Source organism: Xenopus laevis, chromosome 3L, assembly GCF_017654675.1.
Source record: "Xenopus laevis strain J_2021 chromosome 3L, Xenopus_laevis_v10.1, whole genome shotgun sequence".
Lineage (NCBI taxonomy): Eukaryota > Metazoa > Chordata > Amphibia > Anura > Pipidae > Xenopus > Xenopus laevis.
Genome location: NC_054375.1, coordinates 57,067,496 through 57,092,300, shown reverse-complemented (window position 1 = coordinate 57,092,300; position 24,805 = coordinate 57,067,496). Strand labels below are relative to the sequence as shown.

At 37.4% G+C, this 24,805-nt stretch overlaps 1 protein-coding gene across 1 annotated transcript in view; it reads right to left on the bottom strand.

The window, feature by feature from the left end:
- pah.L (phenylalanine hydroxylase L homeolog) overlaps positions 1-19,560 on the bottom strand; it is a 28,637-nt gene extending 9,077 nt beyond the window's left edge. The window contains exons 1-4 of the mRNA XM_018252335.2: positions 19,384-19,560; positions 17,152-17,253; positions 12,758-12,941; positions 1,100-1,188 (exon numbers count right to left, since the gene is read on the bottom strand). Coding sequence (XP_018107824.1) covers positions 1,100-1,188; positions 12,758-12,941; positions 17,152-17,253; positions 19,384-19,425 — 417 coding nt within the window. The 5' untranslated portion in view covers positions 19,426-19,560. The remainder of the gene's footprint in view (positions 1-1,099; positions 1,189-12,757; positions 12,942-17,151; positions 17,254-19,383) is intronic.
- Positions 19,561-24,805: the final 5,245 nt, after the last annotated feature.

Here is a 24,805-nt window from a genome sequence, read left to right as displayed (position 1 = left end):
CTGCTGTTTAATGTGGATCCCCGTAACAGGAAGTACAACTCTTTCACCCTTTGTGCTCTGGAAAAAAAAGACTGCAAATCCATTCTTGGCAATGCATTGAATGTAGAGACATCATCAAACCCACTGGCAATTTCTTAATCCTGCACTTTTAATAAACTAAAACCTCTTCACAATGGTAACAGCGAAAGGTCTCTAAATTGTCCTGAGTGGATCATTATTACCCTATTTGAAAGCTCCTCAACTGTTCAGAAGTTTATAAAACAGACTTGGGCATCGATTTTGGCATAACTATAGGGGGAATAGACCCTGTGGCTGAGGAGGTACTTGGGAGAAAAGGGTGCTTTTCAAGGGTAGGCAGGGGAGAAGAATAGCATGTGAAAGCCCAAAAAATATTATTTGCTAGGGACCCAGGCTCATGAAGCTACACCCCTGAAGGTTAATTTCATCCTATATCATTGTATGCAGCTGTTATCACCTGGATCTAGGGTTGCCTGCCATTCCTACATTTTTGTTTCTTCCCTATTAATAACATTGACATCAGCCAGGTGCATAATACCTATAATAATACCTGCCAGGTGCAAACCATACATGGATCCCAAAGTCATCATCAACTCAGTCCAGCATCTATAGGGCTGCCTCATCAGGGCTGTACCCCCCCCAGGGCCCAAGCCCCCCTGGGACCCCCACTTACCCCACCATAGCAGCAACATTTATAAAGCTCTGTTGCTTTCATTATGCCTGAATTATTTCTCTGCATTTCAATCATGGAAAAATTATTTATAAAGAAGTACTTTTTTATTTCATGCATTTTATACCACTGAAGATCTCACTGTAACTCATTGAATCAATGTGAACAATGTAGGCATCGGGCAGAGCAATGTAATAAAAAGCCTTACATTTGCCCACATATAGTGACTCATAGCAAATGGTTCCAATTTCAAACATTTCACTAGTAAATGGGTTCTAAACAAGTAGCAAACTTAAGACCATTTCTAAAATTACCCCCAAATATTTGCTCTTGTGAAAAATGTTGTAAGATCCTATCCACTGGGCAGGGGAAATCCATAAAAGTACTGAAGTAAAGACACATTGTGCTTACGGGATGATCAGAATCAAGTTCTGCTCCATAGCTCAGAATCTGATTGGCAAATGTATCAAGATCTTGTATGGTGCGTGGAAACCATGGAACTGCAAGAAAAAAATAAAGTAATGTTAAATTGTGCTTGTAACCTTTGCTGATGCAGTACTGTATCACAATATCAGATAGAGATACAGATAGTGGTGTGACTACAGAACTTGTGACTGCAGTGAGGCCCAGGGGATAGGGGAGCCCGGTAAGTCTCCTTCCCTTTTGACATTGATTGTGCATCTCCATGTATGAGCATGGGGTAATCATAGGTCTCTTACTATTCCTGAAGGGCCCCATAAAATTTGTTTTGCAGGATTCTGTGCAAGCCACCTAATACCACTGATATGAAAAGCTCAAGAGTGACGTTAATCACTTATATCCCCAATGTCCTGACATCGTTTTTAGCACAGCATGGCTCCACTATCTCTCCCTATCAGGCATTTTTGGTTCAGCCTCAGACTTGCTGCATGTGCATTGCAAGCTTTTCCAGCCAATTCTGTACTGGCCCATGCATCAAGTTTATGGGGGTGCTTCTCCTACAGTTCTGTTATTCAGCTGGCTTGCAACAGTGATTCCAGAGACATAGCCAATACAGAAGAGACTATAAACTGAAAGACATTACTTTAAATTCTAATGAAATTTACCAATAATCTTTAAAGCACTGAAAATGTTTTCCCTTTGCAGAAAAAGAGTTTTTCGGTGGCGCACCCTTTTAAATCGAACCACTTATACATAAAACTAAAACCCTGACTTTGCTCCACCAACAAAAACAATTTACAGAACGCTACTGCAATTTAACAGGATATATTTATTAAGCTAGCTGCTCCATTTTATCTCAAAATAGCGTTTCTGTTTTTGTGTTTTTATCAATTTTTTAAACTGTATGTTTTTATCACATCCACCACATCTAGGATTATTGCCATAATACTGAATAAGCACCCCAGTTATCACTATTTATATGAAGCCTGGCAGACTGACGACCATGGTAAAGCAGTAGGAGCACAACTGAAGGCGGACTGTTCTCTCTTGACTAATATTGATGTGATTTCCATGTATGAAAGAAAAGTTTTAGGATTTAGCAGTGGACACCCAAGTTGTAACCAAATTAAGAGTGGGGTCAAAAACGCAATAGCCTATTATCTAGCAATTTGTATGTCAAGCAGAAAAACACAATCATTTGTAAAACTGTAATTGATCAAGATAACAAGGGTTACATTTAAGTCTAATTCATTTATAGCTCGGCTAGTGAAATGTCTTGCCATTTCCAAATTTCCCCAATGATTTGGAAGCCTGGGGGATTCCATGAATGAAGTATCTGTGGAGTGTTTCTTTAACTTCCTAAACCAAGTGCACTGAAGTGCCTGTGTTTCTGTCACAGAATGAAATATATGTGCGTTATGTCTGAGCGCTGTATGTCTGTCTCCAAAGAAGCTGTTGTGAGACAATTATAACGTTGTCCTCTGTTTAGAAAATAGCACAGAAGTGAAAAGTTTAACTTGGATTTTTTTTTGTGGTCTTTGTTTAACAACTGTGCCTAACCACAAATATAGCATTCTAAGGAGATATATGTGCAGATATGGACCTTGGAAATGATTTACAACATGGATTAGATGGCCTTAAATATTTTTAGGGTAAGACTAATACATCTGCACATAGTATATATGTTGTATGCTTCCTGGGCTTCTGTCTTCTTAAACTATTTAATCTTTCTGCTGATATCTCAACAAAAGCCCCCTTCTCTTTTGCTACCAGTCAGTAAACTCCCCTTCTCTGTACTGTGTTGGTTCATACATAATTACTTTGGAGTTCATCTATACAAAGCCTGGGCCATTTTCAACAAGGCATCCATAAAAAATAAATACAAGAATAACAAATATTTGTTAGACGTCTCGATCAAGTCCTATCCTCCAAAGTATTGCATTTCTGTTAATTCCAAAACGGACTTATAACATTGACAATATACCTGACCTAGGCATACTTGCTAAAGGAATTTGCCAACCTCTTGACTTCTACCAGTAAGTGCTAGTCATTAATATTAAGCCTACCAGTTTATATTAGAAAACAAAATAAAATATTCTGTGTCATTAAAAAGACTGCAAACAACAAGTACCCACTATTTGATCTGCACCTTATTACAGTGCACCCAAGGGCTACATACATACATACATACATGGCTGTTAGACATTTCACTGGGTATACTGTATATGTATGATCACCTAAGAATATGTTTCCCTGATATTTATAGATTGTGCATGGGTCACTAGGGCCAACAAACCTAATTTACCCCTCTTTGGTATGTCCTTTGTACCCTAAAAAGATAAAAGGGTGGTTCTCTTTATGTTAACTTTTAGTATGTTATAGAATAGCTAATTATTCGCAACTTTTCAATTGGTCTTCTTTTTTGTTTTTGTTTTTAATTTTTTTAATTATTTGCCTTCTCCTTCTGACTCTTTCTAGCTTTCAATTGAGGGTGTGAAGTGACTCCCAACTAAAAACAATTGCTTTGTAAGGCTACAAATGTATTGTTATTGCTACTTTTTATTACTTATCTTTCTATTCAGGCCCTCTCCTATTCATATGACAGTCTTTTATTAAAATCAATCATTTGGAGCCTAGCAACCAGCTTGCTGCAATTGCAAACTGGAAAGCTGCTGAATAACAACCACAAAAACTACAAATAATAAAAAATGGAAACAAATTGCAAATTGTCTCAGAATATCACTGGCTACATTATACTAAAAGTTTATTTATAGGTGAACAACTGCTTTAAAGGAGAACTAAAGCTTAACTAAGGAAGTAGGCTAGAAATGGTGTACATTATGCCTTGAGCTTCTATAGCAGCCACAGCCCTTTATAAGTAAAGATATGTGTCTCCAGTAGCTCCCCATCTTCTTTTCTGCTGATTCACTGCACATGCTCTGTGCTGCTGTAACTTACTGAGCTTACGGACCCACTGACAATATACAGTACACATAGGGGCCGATTCACTAACTTCGAGTAAAGGATTCGAAGTAAAAAAAACGTCGAATTTTTGTGCTCCTCGACTATCGAATTGGCGTAAATTCGTCTGAGTAGAATGATTCGAATAGATCGAGCGCAAAAACGCTGCGACTATTCGCCATTCCATAGTCGAAGTACTGGATCGAGCGCAAAAACGCTGCGACTATTCGCCCATTCGATAGTCGAAGTACTGTCTCTTTTAAAAATACTTCGACTGCCTACTTCGCCACCTAAAATCTACCGAATTGCTTTAAAAGCCTATGGGAAAGTCCCATAGGCTTGTTTTTCAAGTTTTTGATCGAATAAAAAGGCATTCGATCTAATGAAAATCCTTCGAGCGAATATTCGATCGAGCGCTTATTCGCCTGGCGAATAGTCGCCAATTCGACTATTCGCTAGCGCGTAAATTCACCTGAATTGCCTATTCGATTCTATTCGATTCTATTCCCCAGTCGAACTTCGAGGGATTTAACCCCTCGAAATTCGACCCTTGATGAATTTGCCCCATAGAATAGAAATTGCACTATATAAGGCTTATTACTAATTAATACAGATAATTACTACATTGCAGCTCAGAAACCAGTGCAACTAGCATCAGAATTTAATAATCAGACCTGTAGAATCATCTTATATTACAGGCCAACCTCATTTTCTGCTGGATAATTTGTGACAACCCCTAAGCTTAGCTTCTCAACAGCTGCTCAGAGCCCACTGAGCATGTGAGAGTCACAGACACTTTCCAAGATGGTGACCCCCTGTGATAAGTCCCGGATAATTGCTGTTATTTACAAGCTGAAACTTTAGGCTGGTGCAATAAGTTCAGTAAATAAAATATGGCATTTTTATCCATATTAATTTTTAGGGTTTAGTTCTCCTTTAAGTCAATTCGCAATACCCATATATCTCTGTTTTGGATATGAGCAGCCTTTGACTGCTGTCCCTGCTACAGAAATACATATATAATGTAATTGTTATCAACTTGCCTATGGTGGCATTATCATATGGTTCATCTGAGGGTGGCAGTTTGGGATATTTTGAGGGCAGAATAATTCATTGTGCAAAATGTCCACATAAGCTATGGTCTCAAAATGCAGATTTATGTTTTGCCTAATAAAAGACACCTAATTCTAAGCAACTTTGCAATATACACGCATTACACCTTTTCCATCGTTTTTGAGTTATTTGTATTTGTCAGACTGCTTATAAAATGTAAGACAAGCAGCTGATTAATAGACCTGTCTTTGCTGGGAACTACTACAACATTGTTGAAAAAGGTAAGCAAATGCTGCTTTCAATAGAAATTGTTTTCACAAATAACTTTAAAAGCACTGAAAATATTAAATAAATGTAAATTGGAAAGTTGCTTAGCATTATGTGTTATTTTATTAGGCACATTATTTTGGGGTTGACGTGCCCTTTAATAAAGGTAGCGAACATGTTTTTCTCCATGTGTTCACCCCAGACCCTAGAGGGCAAAGTCAGATCTAAATGTTCTTGAATCATCTAATGCAATGGATTATTCTGTATTGATCTGGAAGGGCTATGATGTACATTTCTAATACCAACTGGATCTTGCAAACAAAATATAACCTTTTAATACATTGTTTTTGCATGTGTATTTAAAGATGAAACAAATACCCCCCGGAGACGTACATCATGTTACAGAAAAGATTACTATGGTTACACCAAACAGGATTGTAAAGGTTTTGAGCCATGATGTCAGTGGACTTTGACACCTCGAGAGGATTTCAGGCTGCTAAGAAGATATAGTAAATGTATTTTAAACTCCTTAAATAAGAGGATCTACTTAAAGTCAGATAAGCCTTAAACTTTTCACTTTTATCATTAGAAGAGCTTTCAGCGCACGTGCTTTGCAAATTGGTTTGACTGAGACATCTGCTGGCTCCACAGAGGGAATCCTGTCTCTTTAAAATAGAATGGGCAGATTAAGAATAGAGATCAGTGTCTCCAGAGATCTGCCTTTTCTAATAAGAATGGTAGTTTTAAGATTTTTGTCTTGACGGTTTTTAACTTTATGCCAATTAAATGTGATAAATTGGGTGTTTTGCTAGACCGCAGTCAGTAGTTATTTACCATGACATAAACACTGGAGCACAGGCAATAGATCGGCAGAGAACACGGAAGGCTCGACCGTTGTCTGACTAGAAGCAAGCATACTAATGTGTCTTCCTACATATAATCAAATTAATCAAGGACAGGAGGAAGTTCAGGCTGAATAGGATATTTGTTGATCACAGACATTTTCAGCTCAGTTAAACATCAGCTATTCAGCTTCCAGTGTGGCAGAATGTCTATATCATGTGAAGCACTGGTAGAGGGTTGGGAGATCTGCCGTAACTGTCTAAACCACTTATGGACTTTGGGCTAAATTCAGGCAAATGGAGCCACAAGTATAAGCCTGCTATTTAGCTTTAAAGAAGGATTGAGAGTCAAGTGACACAGTATATACTATAGCTTATTTTATGTCTGTAGTCTTGTTTTATGTGACTGATTAACAATTTTGTAGGCTGTTCAACACAAAATATTGCACAAATAATGCTTGCAAAAAATGTGACTGCCATTGCTGGCAGTGCTGTAGTTATAAGTCGTTTGTCGCAGGTCTTTGTGCCCACGAAATGGAGTGCAAAGACATGTGGCACTTCATCTAGGCTGGAATGTAGGGTGTAAAGTGCAAATATATGGCGGGTTGTGCCTGTTTTTTTATCTTTGCACTCTGCCTTCCAAATATTAACAATTACTGCTTGTATGTTTTATAGATGGGAGTAATGATCCCCATTTGAAAGCTAGAAAGTGCCAGAAGAAGAAGGCAAATAATTCAAAAACTGTAAAAAAGAAAAAATGAAGACTAGTTTGATGAACCCATATTGGTGGAAAAAGTCCTGTTGAGTTTTTCTTAGTGTTTATGTTATTTTTAGCAGACTTAAGGCATGGTGATCCCTTATTTAGAAAATCCCAGCATTTCGTATAATAGGTCCTATACTTAGATTTCTATTGTAGATAATTCCCTCTTTTGCCTGCCAGGGTCATGTCAAATATTTCCTTTACGCCTCTGATTTTGTACTTTGCTCTGTTTCACATTTTTCTTACTCATACTGTATATTCACATACTGTTTATAGAGCCATCTTTCAATATATCACCAATTACTTTTGACAGCTTAATAACAATTTCTTTCAGTAAAAATACAGTTTCCTTTTTATCATCACAATTTTTCTTAAAGCTTAGGGATCTGACTATGACACTGCATAGAGGACTAGAAGCTAAAGGATGTTGTCTTGCCTCCAAAAGTTCTCCACTCACGTTTCACTGGATTTGATGTCCCTCATTAGCTATAACCACATCTACTGGACTTCTTTGTACGTAAGAAACAACTTCTCAAGACTGATGGTATGTTTCATCATAATTGCTTTAAAATTTCGGAAGGACTGTTTCAATTTAAAAATTGCTCCCTTGAAAGGGAAATAGTTAGGAAATAATTCGTTATATAGGTGTTTTATGTGGCTAGAAGTCATTTTCCAAGCCACATGAAGTCTTTCATTTTCCCTCTTATAAACATAGAGACAATACAATTTAAGCTCCACATTCTTGAAACAATTTACATTGTTGGAAAATGGAAACTCAGATTCCAGAACTTGTTCAATCCTTCCACTCATCTTAAGTACTGACATTCTCATGTTTGTGAATTCAGAAACCACAAATAAACTCATGTTCTCTGAAACCATGAATGCCATGTAAGTAATTAATTAAAAGATCCAAATTTAAAAAGTACGAACAAAAAAAAGATTGGACGATGCACTAAGAAATAGGGAAACAAATTTTTAGTTTTTTAGATGATTACTAGCAATTGACAACCTCTAAAATTTTAAATGGCAAAAAAAAAGGTCCAATAGGACCACTGCAGCTCCAATTGACCTTTATAGGACATTAACTACTTTTACTTGCTGAAGTTATGTATTAGAGTTTTTTGTGTTTTTTACACTTTATAAATCTTGAATTTTTAGAGTTTACAGAGAGACTCAAAGCAAGAGGTTACTCTCACTCCATAATCCAAAAAGCCTATTATAGGGCACTTAATACACAAAGAATTGACTTACTGAATAAGACAAAAAAATCTGATAATTCATTGGAGCAACCCACCAGATTTATCAGCACTTTTTGCAGACAATGGCCTGAGATTAATTCTATTCTGACGAAACACTGGCATATATTACTTACTGATCCCACTCTGGCCACATCAATAGATTCTCGTCCACAATTATGTAGCCGCAGAGCTCCAAATTTACGGGATCGTTTGGTCAAAAGTCATTTTTCCAAACATAAGACAAAACCTGTAAGAACAGGTTCATTCCCATGTGGAAAATGCAAAGCATGCAAGTATATACACAATTTAACAGAGGTCACAGATAGATTTGGTAAACCATACAAAGTGACACATTATTTTTCATGCAACACGACCAATGTGATCTATCTTTTAATTTGTCCATGTAATAAAATGTACATAGGCAAAACCAATCGAGCTTTTAAGAGAAGAATTCTTGAGCATGTGTCAAGCATTGACAATGCCACAGATTGGGTAAAAACTAATAAGAAACTTCCACCAGTGAGCAGACATTTCATGGAAAAACATAACAGCATGAGCAAGGGATTACATGCGGTTGGTCTATTTAATATCAATCTTGGGATCCGTGGAGGGGACTTGGAGACATCTCTTCTCTCCAAGGAAAGTGAATTAATTTTCCTAATCAATACTCTAAGCCCACAGGGTCTCAATGAAAGCATCACCATGAATATTTTCATTTGACTTCTCACTATACTGTCGCTATGTCTGTATCCCTATATTACTTAATCCCTGATTACAATTGTATTTGATGATTGCTTTTTGTAACATATTTCTAGTCATTTCTATATATGTTACTAATTCACCATCCAGATTCCCCAGTTTGTTACTGTCTGGTTACAATGTATTAGAATTATTGATGTCAAATGACACTAATTACAAGTTCCCCTTAGAAGCATGGGGTGGATATACTGTGTAATGTACAGTCCCACCCCCTGTGTCATGATTGGCCAATTCAAACTCTGAGGGGCACGTGTCTCTCTATTTAAACCTGCACCCTATCAGCGCCAAAAAATAGCCTTTGACAAAGCTTGCAGTTGAGCAAGCGAAACGCGCGTCAGGCGCTTTGACCAATTTCTCCTTTTTAAACTGTTAGGTAGGGACGGGGGAACAAGGAAACTGGTGCTAAACGGAAGGGTGGAAGGGTGGTTCGGGTTGCTAAGATACGTCAGCGCAACGCTCCGTTAGCTGGACTTCTTTGTTCAGCGTTTCAGAGCACTTGTAGGGCGGTGCGGGACTAACCGGCACACTAACGTCTTAAGGTACTGGTGAAGGAAGGGGGCTTCGGTAGCAAGTCGGCAGCTAAGACAACACGGGGTTCTGCTCCTCCCTCGTTGACGCTCACTGCTATACCGATCGGAGCAAAAATAGACAATAGCCCCATGCTGGTCGATCTGTCAGCCTTCCTAATTAAGAAGCAACAGGCAGATTTAATGTGGCAGGTTTTCCTGCCTCCCGTTTAGCAACGCACCAATTCTTATGGAAGGTGTGCGTGCTGGAGCATGTTAAATCTCTCTGCTCCAATATAACCACACTCGGATACGAATGTATCCAAGCAGGGACACACTGCCTAAATAAGGTCTGTGGCACAGGACTTAGATCCACTTGCCACAATTTATTGTATCAAACTGTACCCTACATCCCACCCGAACGTATATACACAGTGGGCCACCAGCACTTCATTACGGTTGGGATAGATGTGGGCTAATTACTGCCACTGTGTTTGAAAAACCCACATCATTATTCCAACTTCCAAATACCGTCTAGTAGCTGTCGACCTTGAGTCAATTACAGCTTCCTCACCTAACCTTTGTTTTAATATACACTTTATACTCAATTTGTCTCATATTAATTTTAAGATGTGATTAATAAAAGTTACGTTTTATTATTATTTTCTGTTCTGGGAATTCAACTAATCAGGGTGGGAAGGTGCAATATATGGGTCATACTTTTTTCTTTTTTCTTATCACTATATATTATTTATGACCTTGCACACCACCATTTTGTTTCACATCTCCATCAATGGGTGGTGCTACCTACCTTCTCCCTTATTTATTTTTAGAGTTTAGTAGAAATAAAAAAACATGAATTTTTAGAGAAAAAATAGAAATCTGAAAGTTAGTAAATAGGCCCCTTGGTATTCATGAATGTACAATCTCACAATCAGGGGGAAAACTGGATTGGTCCTGATCCATATCAAGGTGGTATGACATCCCATAAAAATATGGGATTTTTAAATTGAATTTATTCCCAAAAAAGCAAATATTTAAATGATACCTAATTTAAACATTTCTGCAGCAGAAATCATTTTAAAAGTTTGTCCTTTGCAGCGCTAGTCCTTTCCTAATGGCTGTTTTTCCTTCTAGGCAGCAATATCACTAGAGCTGCACCAATTTAGATTTTGTGTTGTTGGATCACCCCTGGGTGTAGTTGTTTATAGGCAGTAAATGGATTTGATTAGGGACAGAAGTCAATACTCATGTGCAAATGCTAAAAGATGACAAGCAGACATCATATGGTTAATAAATACTTACCAGTAGCATAAAATATGAATGAAATTTTAAGCAAACAAATGGTTTTCCTTTTTAAAATGGTTACTGCTCTGTAGCCATAGTCTGCTATGGTCTCATTTTCTCTGAAATTATGAATTGTGTTGTTTAAAGCTAGGCACAGACAGGCAGTTGGAAAATGGGACATTTTTCCAATATCGGTTGACACCTGCCCATGGATTTTGATACCTGCTTGGAATTGAGGAGAATCTGATTGGACAGGTGTATTCATTAAACAAATAGTCACATTGGCAATCACCCACTGAATGGATAAATGGCTCTTGATCAGTTTGTTCTGGCAACCCGTGAAAGAGCAGCTGTTGGCCTGTACTGGCAGAACAAATTGGGCAAATTGAACAATGACAGAACCCTTTGGCAATTGAAATGTCTGGGCAGACTTCCGATTTGTGTGCCAAACTTTTCTTTTTTCAGATTTATTTCATTTATAAAGTCTCAATGTTTAATGTGTGTTAAAATGACAAGAAAAAGGAAAGACAATAGAATAAAGTTGCTGAATTCACTAAAGAATATGGTTTAAACAATATGTTGCTATTGCTATGCATGATTCCCTATATCTTGTAATGATCTGTTATTACAACATAGTTTTCTGTAATCTGGAAAAGGCTTATTAGTCACAGTTCTCTAAAGGGCAGACATCTGTCTGTACTGCCCACCTGCCCTGTCAGTGACTTCTATTATGAACGGAGGATGCTCACCACAGGAGGTAGGTAGGGAATGCTCCCTGACAGGCGGCTTATCCATATGGGGTCACTAGAAATCATAGAAATGCACAGCATCTCGTTACATTTAGAGAACTAATATTGGAAATTCAATCCTGTTGACGGTGGGCAGTGAAAAAATACAATAAAGAGATGAATATTAACTGCAACATTCCTGGAACTTTTTTTTCAACTTCCCATTATCCAAGAAAAGGCATGTCTTACAACTGTATAGCATTCAAAGTATATTAGATTGGCAGAGGAAGCAGTACTGAAGTTCCTAAAAATATAAATATGCAGATATAATTCTTCCACTGTACAGAGCACTGCTAAAGGCCCCATCTAGAATATGCTGTACAGTTTTGGTCTCCATCACTCAAACAGGACATTATTGTATTAGAGAAGGTCCAGAGAATGGCAACTATGCTGGTAAAAGGTATGGAAAAATCTTAGCTATGAGGAAAGACTGGCCAATTTGTTCACAATGGAGAAGAGGTGTTTAAGAGGGGATAGGATAACTGTGTATAAATATATAAGAGGATCATATAATAATCTCTCTAATGCTTTATTTACCAGTAGGTCCTTTCAGCTGACACAAGGTCACCCATTCCGATTAGAAGAAAGGAGGTTCCACCTAAATATTCAGAATGGGTTTTTTACAGTGAGAGCTGTGAAGATGTGGATTTCTCTCCCTGAATCAGTTGTACAGGCTGATACATTAGATAGCTTTAGGAAGGGGTTGGATGGCTTTATAGCAAGTGAGAAATAAAAAGCGGCTGGTGTGCGAGCTCTGTGGTGAGCTCTAATTTCACATTTTCATAAATATGCCCTTAATTGTACTGTGACAGAAATAGTTACAGTAAGTGCTAATTCCTTTCTACAACAATTCTTGCAGTAAAATTGTTTGGTTATTTAGTTATACTTGCAGCACTGACTGAATTGATGGTTAAAGGTTATTTACTAAAACTCCAATTTATCTCATATCTTTATTAAACCAATCTCGACCAAACTCCCATTTATGATTTTATCGTATTCATCAATAAAATGTAAAAAAAATGAATGTGTAGTGGCCCCCAAACATTATTTAGCTAATACTTTTTTTTTAAATTAAAAATAAATAAAAATTAAGGTATATTGGCCCCCAAACATTATTTAGCTAAAAACTTGAGCCCTTCTATTATACTTTTATAATAAATAATATGTTAAAGACAAATTTCATCTCACCAGCATCCTTCCTCTTGTTTTTGGAAAGTGCATGTACAGTTGCTCCAATATCATGCCTTAGGCATCTAATAATGTCATCCAAAGCAGGGGTGCTCTTGTCATCCAAGTTAATAAAAAATTGGTATTCGTCTTTATTGAGACGGGAAGGCCTGGACTCTATGTGAGTCAAACTGATATCTTTTTCCTGCAATTAGATAAAGATAAATGTGTTCATTGTGTTTCGCACCTGTACAATACTTCATACTATTTTCATTTAAAATACACCTGCCCCATCTAGTGGCAACAGGGCCATCAAGCACAAGTCAGCCAAATCAGTGGGAAACGCAGAAAGGAGTTCTGTTGAACCTATTCACACAGGGAAGTTAAGGCTAGAAACATGGATTAAAGGTGTATAAACAATAATTACTGCATAGTCAGTACTGCATAATCAGCCTTCACTTGAAATGATTTAACATTATTTAGCATTGGATGATTGTATTGGTATAAATCATTAAAAGCCTAACTGAGCCTTTATAAAAGATCACATGCAGATGTCATTTTGATGCCAGTCTCTGGAAATGATGTCATCCTGACATTATCAGAGCAACTGGCTTTAATATGCATTCTGCTTGCATTTTGACTTATCAGAGGCAACTGTGTCAGGTACAAGTCCCCCTTGTGGCTGCAATTATGGGGGATATATATATATATATATATATATATATATATATATATATATATATATATATATATATATATATATATATATATATATATTCATAATATGCTAACTCTCTCTCCGTGTGACATCTACACAACAAGACGTACCCTCTGGTATCAGTCTGTTTGGGGCAAGCGTCCAGGAATTGTTTTGTTAGCTTGTGGGTGGGCAAAAGTATTTTGCTTTTTCTGTCTCTTTTCAATGAAATGAAATTAAAGAAAACCAGAAACACAGACAAAAGGGGTGGATGCTAATTCTAAAATCCTATAGGTTCATGATGAAACCATACCTCCCAACATTTTGGAAGTAAAAAGAGGGATAAAAAAAAATTTTCCGCACATAGCGCAGCAATTTTTTGGCCACACCCCTTTCTGAGGCCACACCCCCTAATTACCATGTTTGTTTTACAAAATTTGGCAGGTTATGAAAGTTTTAAAATATTTCTCCTTATCTAAACTGTGTTTTTGTGTCTCAAAATTGTTACAAAGCATTTTATTTGCACCTGTTAGCTGTGCTGGACTCTCTGATAAAAGCCAATTAAGTGAGAAACTTTGTTTCTTTTTCTGGATGTTCAGTGCAGAGAAAAGAGGGACTTTCCAGTACAAATGAGGGACTGCAGGTTGAGCTGTCAAAAGAGGGACTGTCCCTCCGAAAAAGGGACAGTTGGGAGGTATGATGAAACCCACGTCTGGCTGACAGGCATGAACTCTCTGTTATTCATAGGAATTTGCTGCACCACCCCTGTATATATTGCTTAAGCCCTGGGTGGAGTTCAAGACCATCTGAAATTTATTATCAAGATGGGAAGTAGCTTCTGAACAAAGTGTAACAAACTGGAAATGTTCAACAGGTGAAACAAAATATTCATTAATATGCCCTTAAAACAACTCAACAACAGATTATTTTCTGTGTTTGTTAATGTGCAACCACATTATTACACTAACACTTCCCTAATTTGAGTTGAAGTGTTTTGCATAGAAACTACTCATTTAGTTGAGCTGCAGCAGCAATCTACATCAGTATAGAGTGCATAAGCGTTGGCTCTCTGTCAGGGCAGGGGATTTCACATAGAAATGTTGAATAGATAAGCAGATTTGAGTTTTTGGCTGACATTCTGCAATTTCTCTCTAATAGCCCTGGAAATACCCCCAAAAGACTATAGAATCTTCCTAGTTGTATTTTAACCCATTTGTAAAAGTAGAAACCATACAAGAGGTAAAGAAGCTAGGGGGAGTTCCACCAGATACAACTGCAGTCGATGTGCCAATCTGAATGCAGTTGTGCTTGCACTTTGATGCATATCAGTTGAAAAATTCTCTTTTTGAACATTTTTGAAAAATATCCTGAAAGTTAGCAGTCTATACTGATCTGAATTAGTGATCAGTTTGCTCCTGTAACTCCAAAGGTGTCACCTTTATACCACTTTATTAATTTTTATTTCAAAAGGGTTGCCCTGTAACATATTTTTTACACATGCACACTATGTCCAATAGAGACGCCATTTGTATCTTAGAGAAGTACCCCACTAATGTATGTTCTATGTATGTAATTCTGTATGTTCTATGTATGTAATTCTGTATGTTCTATGTATGTAATTCTGTATGTTCTATGTATGTAATTCTGTATGTTCCATGTATGTAATTCTGTATGTTCCATGTATGTAATTCTGTATGTTCTTTGTTTAAACACATTTATTTTAAAGCACTAAATATGTTGGCACTCTAAAAATACATGTTAATAATAACAATAATAATAATAATAACAACTCTTAGAGGAGCCATATACTGTCAATCTGCTGGCTATTATCTCTTGGAGTTCCTAGGCATGACATCTGGATTTTCTGTATGGCAGCTCAAATGTATAATGTACATGAACACCCTGCCATCCAGTTCAAAATGTTGCTGGTGAAATTGTGCTGGAATTCCAGGAACAATTGTTGCATGATGGGTTTAAGGATGGTTCTTTTTTTTAGCACTTTGAACTCCTATAGTAAATGAGCCCTTTTAATAAATGCCACAGGTATTTGAATAATAACCTGAATGATGGCATGTGGTTGGCAGGTTTGGAGGGACGTACTCTGTATTATCCTATATTCACACATGCTGCAGAGTTTGTATCTACCTTCCATGGGCTTCAGAGGAAAGTTGTTAATCTTTAGCTAGTACGCGTTTGTATGTGCACTTTCACTAATAATTACAAGTCAGGTATTGGAGCCAAGGCAAAACTGGGGGTAAAATATGTGTACATTGCAGTAAACGTCATTGTGTGGTTAAACATATAAACTTTGATGAGTAACTTGTTTCTCTAGTGAATTTAGCTGCAATAATTACAAAAGGAACCAAGGACAGAAAGAAAATGTTGTAAAAATGCATCAAACTTTCACATGTTGTTTTGCTTCTGGGATGAATTGAGGAACTGGATTTGTTTTACATGCAACAACTGCTTTAGCTTATACAGTAAATGTTTTATAACCTAATAACTCTCTTATTTTGGTGGCAGTTCAGTGTCCTGGAATCAAATACAGCAATTATAGCAGAGATGGCAAAACCCATTAGAATATACCCAGATTTAAGGACTATAATGTGACATGCCTTGCCCAGTCCAGCCCACTGTATTCATGCCAGTGGGCATTAATGAAAAGGAAGGGTACATACAAAGTGAAAAAAACATGGTGTACCTCTGCCCCATCATATAAAAATTACTCATATGGTCTATGTTGCACATTTCACCCGGTATAATAGTTAATAATAAAAGGCAAAAGGTGTAGTCTGTAGAATATATGCAATATTAGATATTCTCTCAGAGCCCAAGGTACCACTCTTTTGGGCAAGGTCCTCTTTACTTTTTATATGAGTTATTGATTGCTTTGTATGTAAATCTGTATGGCACTTTCCAAATAACTAAATAAAAATAATATCAAATTATGGTAATCTTTAAAAGAAATGTGTCATGGCACTTCCTAGAGTTTATATAACACCTTTGGCAATATAAAGTGGACTGATGATATAGTTAATAGTCCACTTTATTTTAGAGGTTATACTCCAGAAGGATCATTCTGTTACATACATATAAACCTATTGAATATCTTATTGGAACTGGTGGCCATATCAGTACCCATGGAAGCTGAAATAGCACTTTTGTAAAGACTATTGCAGGCTTATTTAACATGAAAATAAGTGTGCCCAGAAACCACGTCTAGAGTCAAAAACATATATAGGGACAGGATGATGTCTGTCTTTCTCACTTTGGCTTTGATAGTCCTTTGAAATAAAAAATAAAAAAACTCAAAAATGTATAGCAAACGAAAAACTGAAAATATGACTACCATGCTTTGAATATCAGAACCTAATGAAACAAAGAAATCCCACCATAAATTATCAACATTACAATAGGGAATGGTTGAAAACTCAAAGGACCCTAATCCCCACACCTGTGCATAGTAGCTCATTTTTTGGGATGTGTGGAAATTACCCTGGGTAGGTGGTGATGATCGGTGCAGGTATGTGGTTATGTATGAATAAAACACAGAACCATATGGCTTTTGTTTTACACAACTTCCAGGGGCAGAGGGACAGCATATACCAAGTACCACCATATGACCCTGACAGAGGTATACCAGTTAGTCAGCATTGTACGTCAGCAAGCAGCTTGTGATGTAAAACTGCACTTACGGTAATTGAAATCCCATTCATACCTCAAATATGCGCAGGACTTTGGCTAAAGCTCCAACTTCTTCTTTGAGAGAAAAAATCAAAGAAATTCTGTTGTCCTTGGTGTTTTCTATGCCATTTACCGACTGAAAATAATAACAAGAATTTATAATCAATATGCTATAATCTGTATGAACTTGTTTTTGAGTTATTGCATTTTCCAACCAGAAGAAAGATTTCAAAGTGAAGGCAAGATACAACCTTATTAGTAGGGTGTATCTCCCACTTCTTTCCCCCTCTAATAAAGCATTATTATAGTCCAAGGAGATGAACATTAGTAACACATTGGCTAGTTGATGCAGTCCTCACTCTGATGGCTCCTATTCCCCATGTTGTAATACAATAGTTTGGCTCTAGGGCCAACAATTGGATTAAAGCCTGATATCGCCTACCTTAGGTGAGAATATTGTTTAAAGATCCGCTTGTTTGGTGACCTCACCAAACAACTGGATCTTATGTGTATTACAGCCTTAAGTTGCTCACTGAAGGTCAGAACATCCTTCCGTAGCAGCCCTAGCAAAACAATCACATGCAGTTGCAATTAAAATCTACTGCTGCCAAAAGAACATTAAGGAGAAATACTAAACTTCTAGAAAATAAATATATGGTTTGCCTTAACATTATTATTTTATGATAACCCATACTAATGCCCTGTATTAGTCCACTAGTAGCTATAACTCAGAACTACTAGAAGCCTAAGAATTTAACACTGGTGTCTCCTAGTTGTTCTACCATAGGTCACACAAACACACATCAAAGTGGTTGTTGTCAGCAGACACACATCAAAGGGATTAAACTGTAGTAGATGCAGAGGTTACACAACCTTGACCCGATCTGGTTTTAATAATTAACTTGCATTTCTCCTGCAAAATCTAAAGATCAATCAGCGCCAATTTAGGAAAGTATTTGTGGTTTGAGTATAAAACCAAATTATGTTTAGGGAAACCATTGCATAAACTATAACTACTATTAAATGCATACTGCAAATTACTTTACCATGAAGTAATTTAATAATAAATGTTTCCCTCCTAGCAGAGGTAAATACCAGCTCTGAGCCAATATACCCAATCCATTTATTTATAGTAAAAATATTGACCCAAATTTGGCCTTTAAGTAAAAACTAATACGATTACCACTTTGTAAAACTTTATGAACACTTAAAAATATAACAAGTTTATTTCAAGTGTTTATAGAAAAACATATTTTTATATGAAGTAATGGAATTAAGAAGAATAAATTGTCTTAATCCTTTCTTCCCACACGCTGGGCACAGAATAGCAATTGATTCCTTAAAGCAGTTGATCACATTCTATATATCACATTCTGATTTGATATATATATATCAATTTTGTAAAAACTTTATTGTCTGTTAGTAAAATATTTCTAACAGTCTTGATGAACGGTAAAATACATTGAACTCCTGGGAACCCTTCTAGATTCCCCATTTTGGTCTCCAATAAATCTTCTTCTTAATTATAAAGGAATCATATGCTCAGCTTATTAGCAGCATGGTTAGTTTGTACTATGTAAACATGTCATTTTTCTATCAGTGATCCTTTTTCTGTTTTACACAGTACCATAAGTTGATCACGTGCTATAATTATGTGCTGTAAGATAGAAACTGACAATAATCTATATCTACAGCTAATATACACACAGTATATGAATGTACCTAACAGATGGGCACACTTAAGTAATAGATTTATCAGCCAATGTATTCAAGGCAAACAGGAAGAAGACAGCAAGAGCTATTTGCTTAGATCACAAAGAAGACGTGATGTCTAGATTTATGATATTATATCAGAGATATCCAAGGTTCATCTTCCACCCCTCCAGACCCTAGGAATTGATGGACTACTATCTGTAAAGGGTGCTGGGAGCTGTAGTATAACAGCAGATGAAAGTTTTAAGAATTTTCTATCTAATCTCTTAACTCTGACCATATACACATCTGCTATCAATAAAATGGCTGGCATGTGCTATAACCAATCTCATCAATGCATTGCTTTAAAGACATTAAACAGAAAAAAAACATCAATGTGTATGTGCTAATACTGTGCAATCCTGTGCAAAAAAAAAAAGGAAGTTTTTCTATTGGAAGGTTGTTGTGAATATGAAAATGTGAACATAAAGATAACCAACCCCATTGCAGGCTTAATATTAGTTTCATTCCTTATATCTGACACACCAGCAATTCATTTGGTACCCCTACTTACATAAGTGTGGCCTCCTTTTATTTTGCTGGTTTCCCCATTCATGTTTGCTTGTAGTATGAGATGTTGCTTCTTTGCAAGGTGAGTAGCTAATGTTCAGCACCTCTGCTGGCTCAGGTTTAAAGTCCCAGCCCAAGCGAATGTTTTTAAAGTTCATCTCAGATGTCCAGTTAAATAACCACCCCCTTTCAAAGCTCCTGCAATCACTATCTTTCCTGAGGGGGCGCTGCCATCATGTGACTTGGTTCCACCTCACTCTGTGGCCAACTCCTCCTAAACCGTATCTGTCCCAGTCATGAAGAGATACACATTTTCTCATCAATACCGCAAGAAGCAGTCTCACAGAACTCTAGGACATTTTCTTTTACGTGTTCAGGCAAACATGTGTTATGCATCAGCATTGCAACACGCCTTACTAATTACTGAATGAAATGAAAGAGTTTTCCTTTTACAAGAATATTTATGGCCGGCTTTTGTAATGGTACATCTGTAAATGTATCATAATTGACTGTATATTAAACCCCTGCATCAAAGTATTGATGGTCAAACACAAGGACCCTTGATAATATCTATATTATATAATAGCTCTGTGCAAGTGGTGAAATGAAATAACATTTGCAAAGTTATGCTTCATTGAAGGCCTAAAGAATGGACTGATATTAAAAACCAGTTGCATCTCAGAAGGCTAATACATTAACCAGAATTAAACACCCCTCATGATTCACAAAAAGCCCTCACAAGGTCCTTATGTCACATACATGACTGGTGTGGACACACTCAATTATTAACTGTCACCCTTTAAGCATATCTCGATTATAAACATTCATTTTTAAGCTACTGCATTTGCAGAGCTGTATTTCCTTTCGCAACTACTCAATCCAACCTCAGCAAAGTATTTGCATTATTTGGGTCTAACAACACCCTCTCTATATCTCTATATCATAGCTTAAACAACAAGGGCACGTTGACTATCACTGATCTGAATATACTACAGAGGTTGCCTGTAGCTAGCAATATAATGTAAAAACATTTCAGAAGCACTGATTATAGTGAAATAAGTGATTTGTTGTTTATTTTAGCCCATGTACATATATGATAAGGGCAATGTTTCGAACCCCACTGGGCCTTTTATCAGGCTTGATAATTAACCCCATGAGCAAGGGGACATACAATATTGAATGTACAGAATACATGTTTGTTATTTAAAAGAATGGTACATTGATAAATGTTATATCGAGAAATGACATTCATATATGCATTTTCCCCCCACCCTACCCACGCTTTCTTTCTGTATGTCCCTTCCCATAAAGTTACAAAAAAAAAATTGTTCCAATTTTTAGTACAGTTAAGTGCAGACAAATATTGCTGCGCAGGCATTGGTGGGTGGATTGCCAGCTAAGGGTTAAGCCTCACCTGCCATGGGGTTTGCCTAATTAGGGCTATGCTACTCAGTAGGTAATAGGTACATTGGGATAGTTGCCCGGTATTGGGGGGTTTGGGTCAGGTTTTTAGCATGTTCCAGCCAAAAAGAAAGGAGCTGTGATGCCCACCCTCCCCCCTGTTTATATGTTCATGATAATATATACTGTATGTATAATTATATGTTAAGTATGTATTTTAAAAAAATTTCACCCACATGTCATAAAAAAGTATCAATACGTGCCAATACACATGCTCACAACACCAGAGACTTTGTTTAATTTGCCCCCATTTATTATTATAAGTCTCTTAGAAAAATAGCCTGAGAAATCAGGAAAGGACACACTTCACAGTCTCACATTATACTCACAAAATAGATGTGGTTAAAATGATTCATCAAAATATTCCCCACTAATTGTAAGGATATCGCTCCTTCAATCTTTCCTCTAGCCACCTATCAAAATGATCTCTGATTTCCGTCACTTACGTCTGTCATTAAACGCCGGTTCTTGTTTTTGCAGGACGCTAGACTATATATATTTTTTTGTCTTGTTTTCCCACATGGTTCCATAACCATGTGGGAAAACATGAGCACACAGCTTTGAATTTGGAGGTCGTTGAGGAGAACCGAAAGTGCTGGTTTGAAGTTGGGACTAACACGGATTTGGGACTCATACTTACTTTATATTTTCTTTAATGTTGTGCAGGGCATAGTAAGATCTAACAGGCTGATAATAAAATGCTTTAAAATAAATATGTCAACCAGTAGCCAGCTTATGACTACTGGGAATTGTAATTCAGAACACATGTTCTGAAGGAGAACAGTTACATATACACCAATACTTTCTACTGCTCAAGGCAGATTAAATACGTAATCTATTGGGGTTATTTTCAAACCTCAATGCAGTGTGCAAACTAAAAAAAGGCTGCACTTGTCCTTTATTACACTTTGCACACTGTGTTTTGCTGTGCGGCACGGACAGGGCTCTGCTGCACCTTCTGATGCTTCTCTCTGAACTGATCACCAGATTTTTTATTTAACACTCGGTGCAGAGGGCATAATTACTTGGGAGTGCAAGTGCTTGGTAAATGAGCACTGAGTGGTGCACTCTTGTACCCTTGAGCACTCAAGCATCCCCCTGACAACCCCTGATGTATGGAGCTACTGAGCATTTATCCACTGTCACACTACCTATGTCCCACCCACTAACAAACAATGGGGTACAATACTGCATAAAAGAAATGTAATGGAGGTGAGGCCAGAGTATAAGTGCTATGAAGACAGATAAATGTTTATACCAAAAGTCCATGTTGTGTTGCACATAAAAAGCAACATTAATAAAAGCAATTACTGAGGTCCATATTGAATAAAGAAATAAAAATATATCTCCTTTTAAATTACCTCCCAATACCACTCAAATTGGATATTTAGGAGAGAGAATCATACTTGTCCCTTAAGGAACATTGATTGTAGTACAAAATATATTAATCATTGGTTGAAATTCCCACATGGGGTTGTTTAAATTGGATACAGTGATGTTAAGTTAAAAGGTGACATGGCAAAGCATGGGGATTTGATGCTGTAGGGATCTGGTGACAAAGCAAATATTTTGTTAAGTGTAATGAACTTTCTGGTAGTGAGATGGGAAGCATAAGGTTATTCACATTGATTCTTGTAGAGCTACTTACCACATCGAGCTAAGGGGTGCTATTTCTTACACCTCAAGAATGATGTTTGTATTTATGGTATTCAGGAATGTAATTGAATCCATAGATGCCCATTTGCAAAGTGCCACAAGAGCCAAGGCACCCCTTCAGCCTGCTTTTATGCAAGAATGTGCATTGAGACATAGCTACCCTGTTGGTAATTCTAGAGTTCTCTTAGTGGGTTAGGTCAGTAGCTGCTAAAGAATTGACTTGCATTAGGTGCTAATGCCATTATTAATGCAGGGAAACAGAAGTGACACCAGTATAATACAAATACAGAGAAGAACTGTGTACAACTTGTCCTCAATATACCCAAATGGATGCTACTTTGTATTGTATTGGTGCATCATGCACATGCTGCACTGGACACAGTTTAGCTTGCGCCCACAATTATGCTTGAATTTAAGGATAACAACAGTTTACAGACTGCTGTAATATTATATTTGTATGCAAAGATTCTTGTATGATCACCAAAGGCTGGTTACTGGCAATGTACTTTCTGGTAAATCTGCAATAGCTAATCAATAAAGCCCCAGTCTGCCTCGGATCCACCCACAGCCCATCCCTTTCTTCCCTCCATACTCACCAAATCCCCTTAATTCCATTCTTGATAATGTGGTTTATTTTCCTTCACAATTAGACTCCATCTGATGATTTGATTTGATGGCCCCACCCATTTACATTACAATCCACCCCTTGTAGACCCTCCACCACCAGTATAGTTTATAGAAATAGGTGGCAACCCTAGGTGTTACTGGTCATTCAGCTTTTTGCTTTGTAGCTCTCCAGCTCAACCCAACTCTAGGTATTCAGCAGATTATTTTCAAGGGTTACAGCATGATGGAACCTGTAGTCCAGCAACAATGGGATGGATTTTCAAAGCAATACTGTTCAGTAATACTCAAGTTCTCCAAAACCAGTGGGCCAAATGATGCCCAAGGATCCTTCACTGAAAATTCTTTCTGCTGTTTTTAGACTTGACTCTTATTTCTTGGTTTCATACTTTTGCCACTAAACAAACACCAAAACAATGAATTAAAGGATAGAAGACAATTTACGAATGAAACCACAAGTGCGGCTCCACTAAAATAGACAAAATGGTTGTGAAAATGTTCGGCGCAATGTACACAACTCCATGTACAACTACCATTGGGATTGTGCCAAAATGTGCTGCCTTGTGGGTAAAAAACATTGTACTCTGCATCCAATCCATACCGAAATTGTGTATGTAAATGACTCTTGATGTCTTTCTTGTTACAGATAAAAATATGTGAAGGTTATGCCCCTAGGTTTCATATGGAGAACTCGGGTCATGGCTGTGAAACCGGTGGACAGCTGGTTGGAATTTTAAAAGGGGTTAGCGCTCAAGAGTCACAGAATACAGCTGGGTTCATATCCCCCCTCAGGTTTTTTGATCCTGCAATACTGTTTCCATTTATGTTTTTCAATTTTTTATTGTCTGTTATTGTTACAGCTTTAATTGGTGAATTTATGCAATGGCCGTGATAAACGACAAGTGGTGGGTTAGATCTGTAGCCAACTGCTTGTGTCTCCATTTGCTGCTGGAGACCCCTGGGACTGCTGGAAATTCATGCCTGCTGGCCAAAAACATTTTTACACATGATAAAAAATGTGTGCTGTGTCTTTATAATTTAATTTGGCCTGCAGCTGTGCCAGTGGCGAAACTACCGGGGGAGCAGGGGATGCGAGCGGGCCAGGGCCCGCATCCCCTCAGGGCCCCCCGGCAGCCCGCGAGCCACTGAAATGAGGGCCGTACGGAATGGGCCCGGCTGCGCGACACGCACCAGGGCCCGTCCCCCCTCTAGTTACGGTACTGAGCTGTGCCCTTCTATTTGGTGCCTTGGCTGCCAGGCAGATAGGAAGGGTAAAAAGCCAACTAAAGTTATTTGGTATATTAGTTAAAGGGGCCAATTATTGCCCATTTTGCTTTATTTGTAATACAGTATATTCATGCTTACTTAAATGTTTTTATTTATTTAAGTAAGCAGTTTCCCTGTTAAAAGGAAAATGGAAGTCTAAATACAAATTTAGCTCAGAATATTGTCCATTATATGAAGAGCTACATGCAATTAGTATGCCACCAACCAAGTTTTCCTTTTGAATTATTCCGAAACTGAAGAAAAATGTATTGCACAGAAAGTAGAATAAATAAAATGTTCCTTTGCCCATAAAAAAGTCGAAATCTGATGATTTGCGCATGCAAAACTGTTCTTCAGAAAAGAAGTCAGGCTTCATATGAGAAATAACTATAAGAATTTTTGCTGCAGTGGTTTAAGAA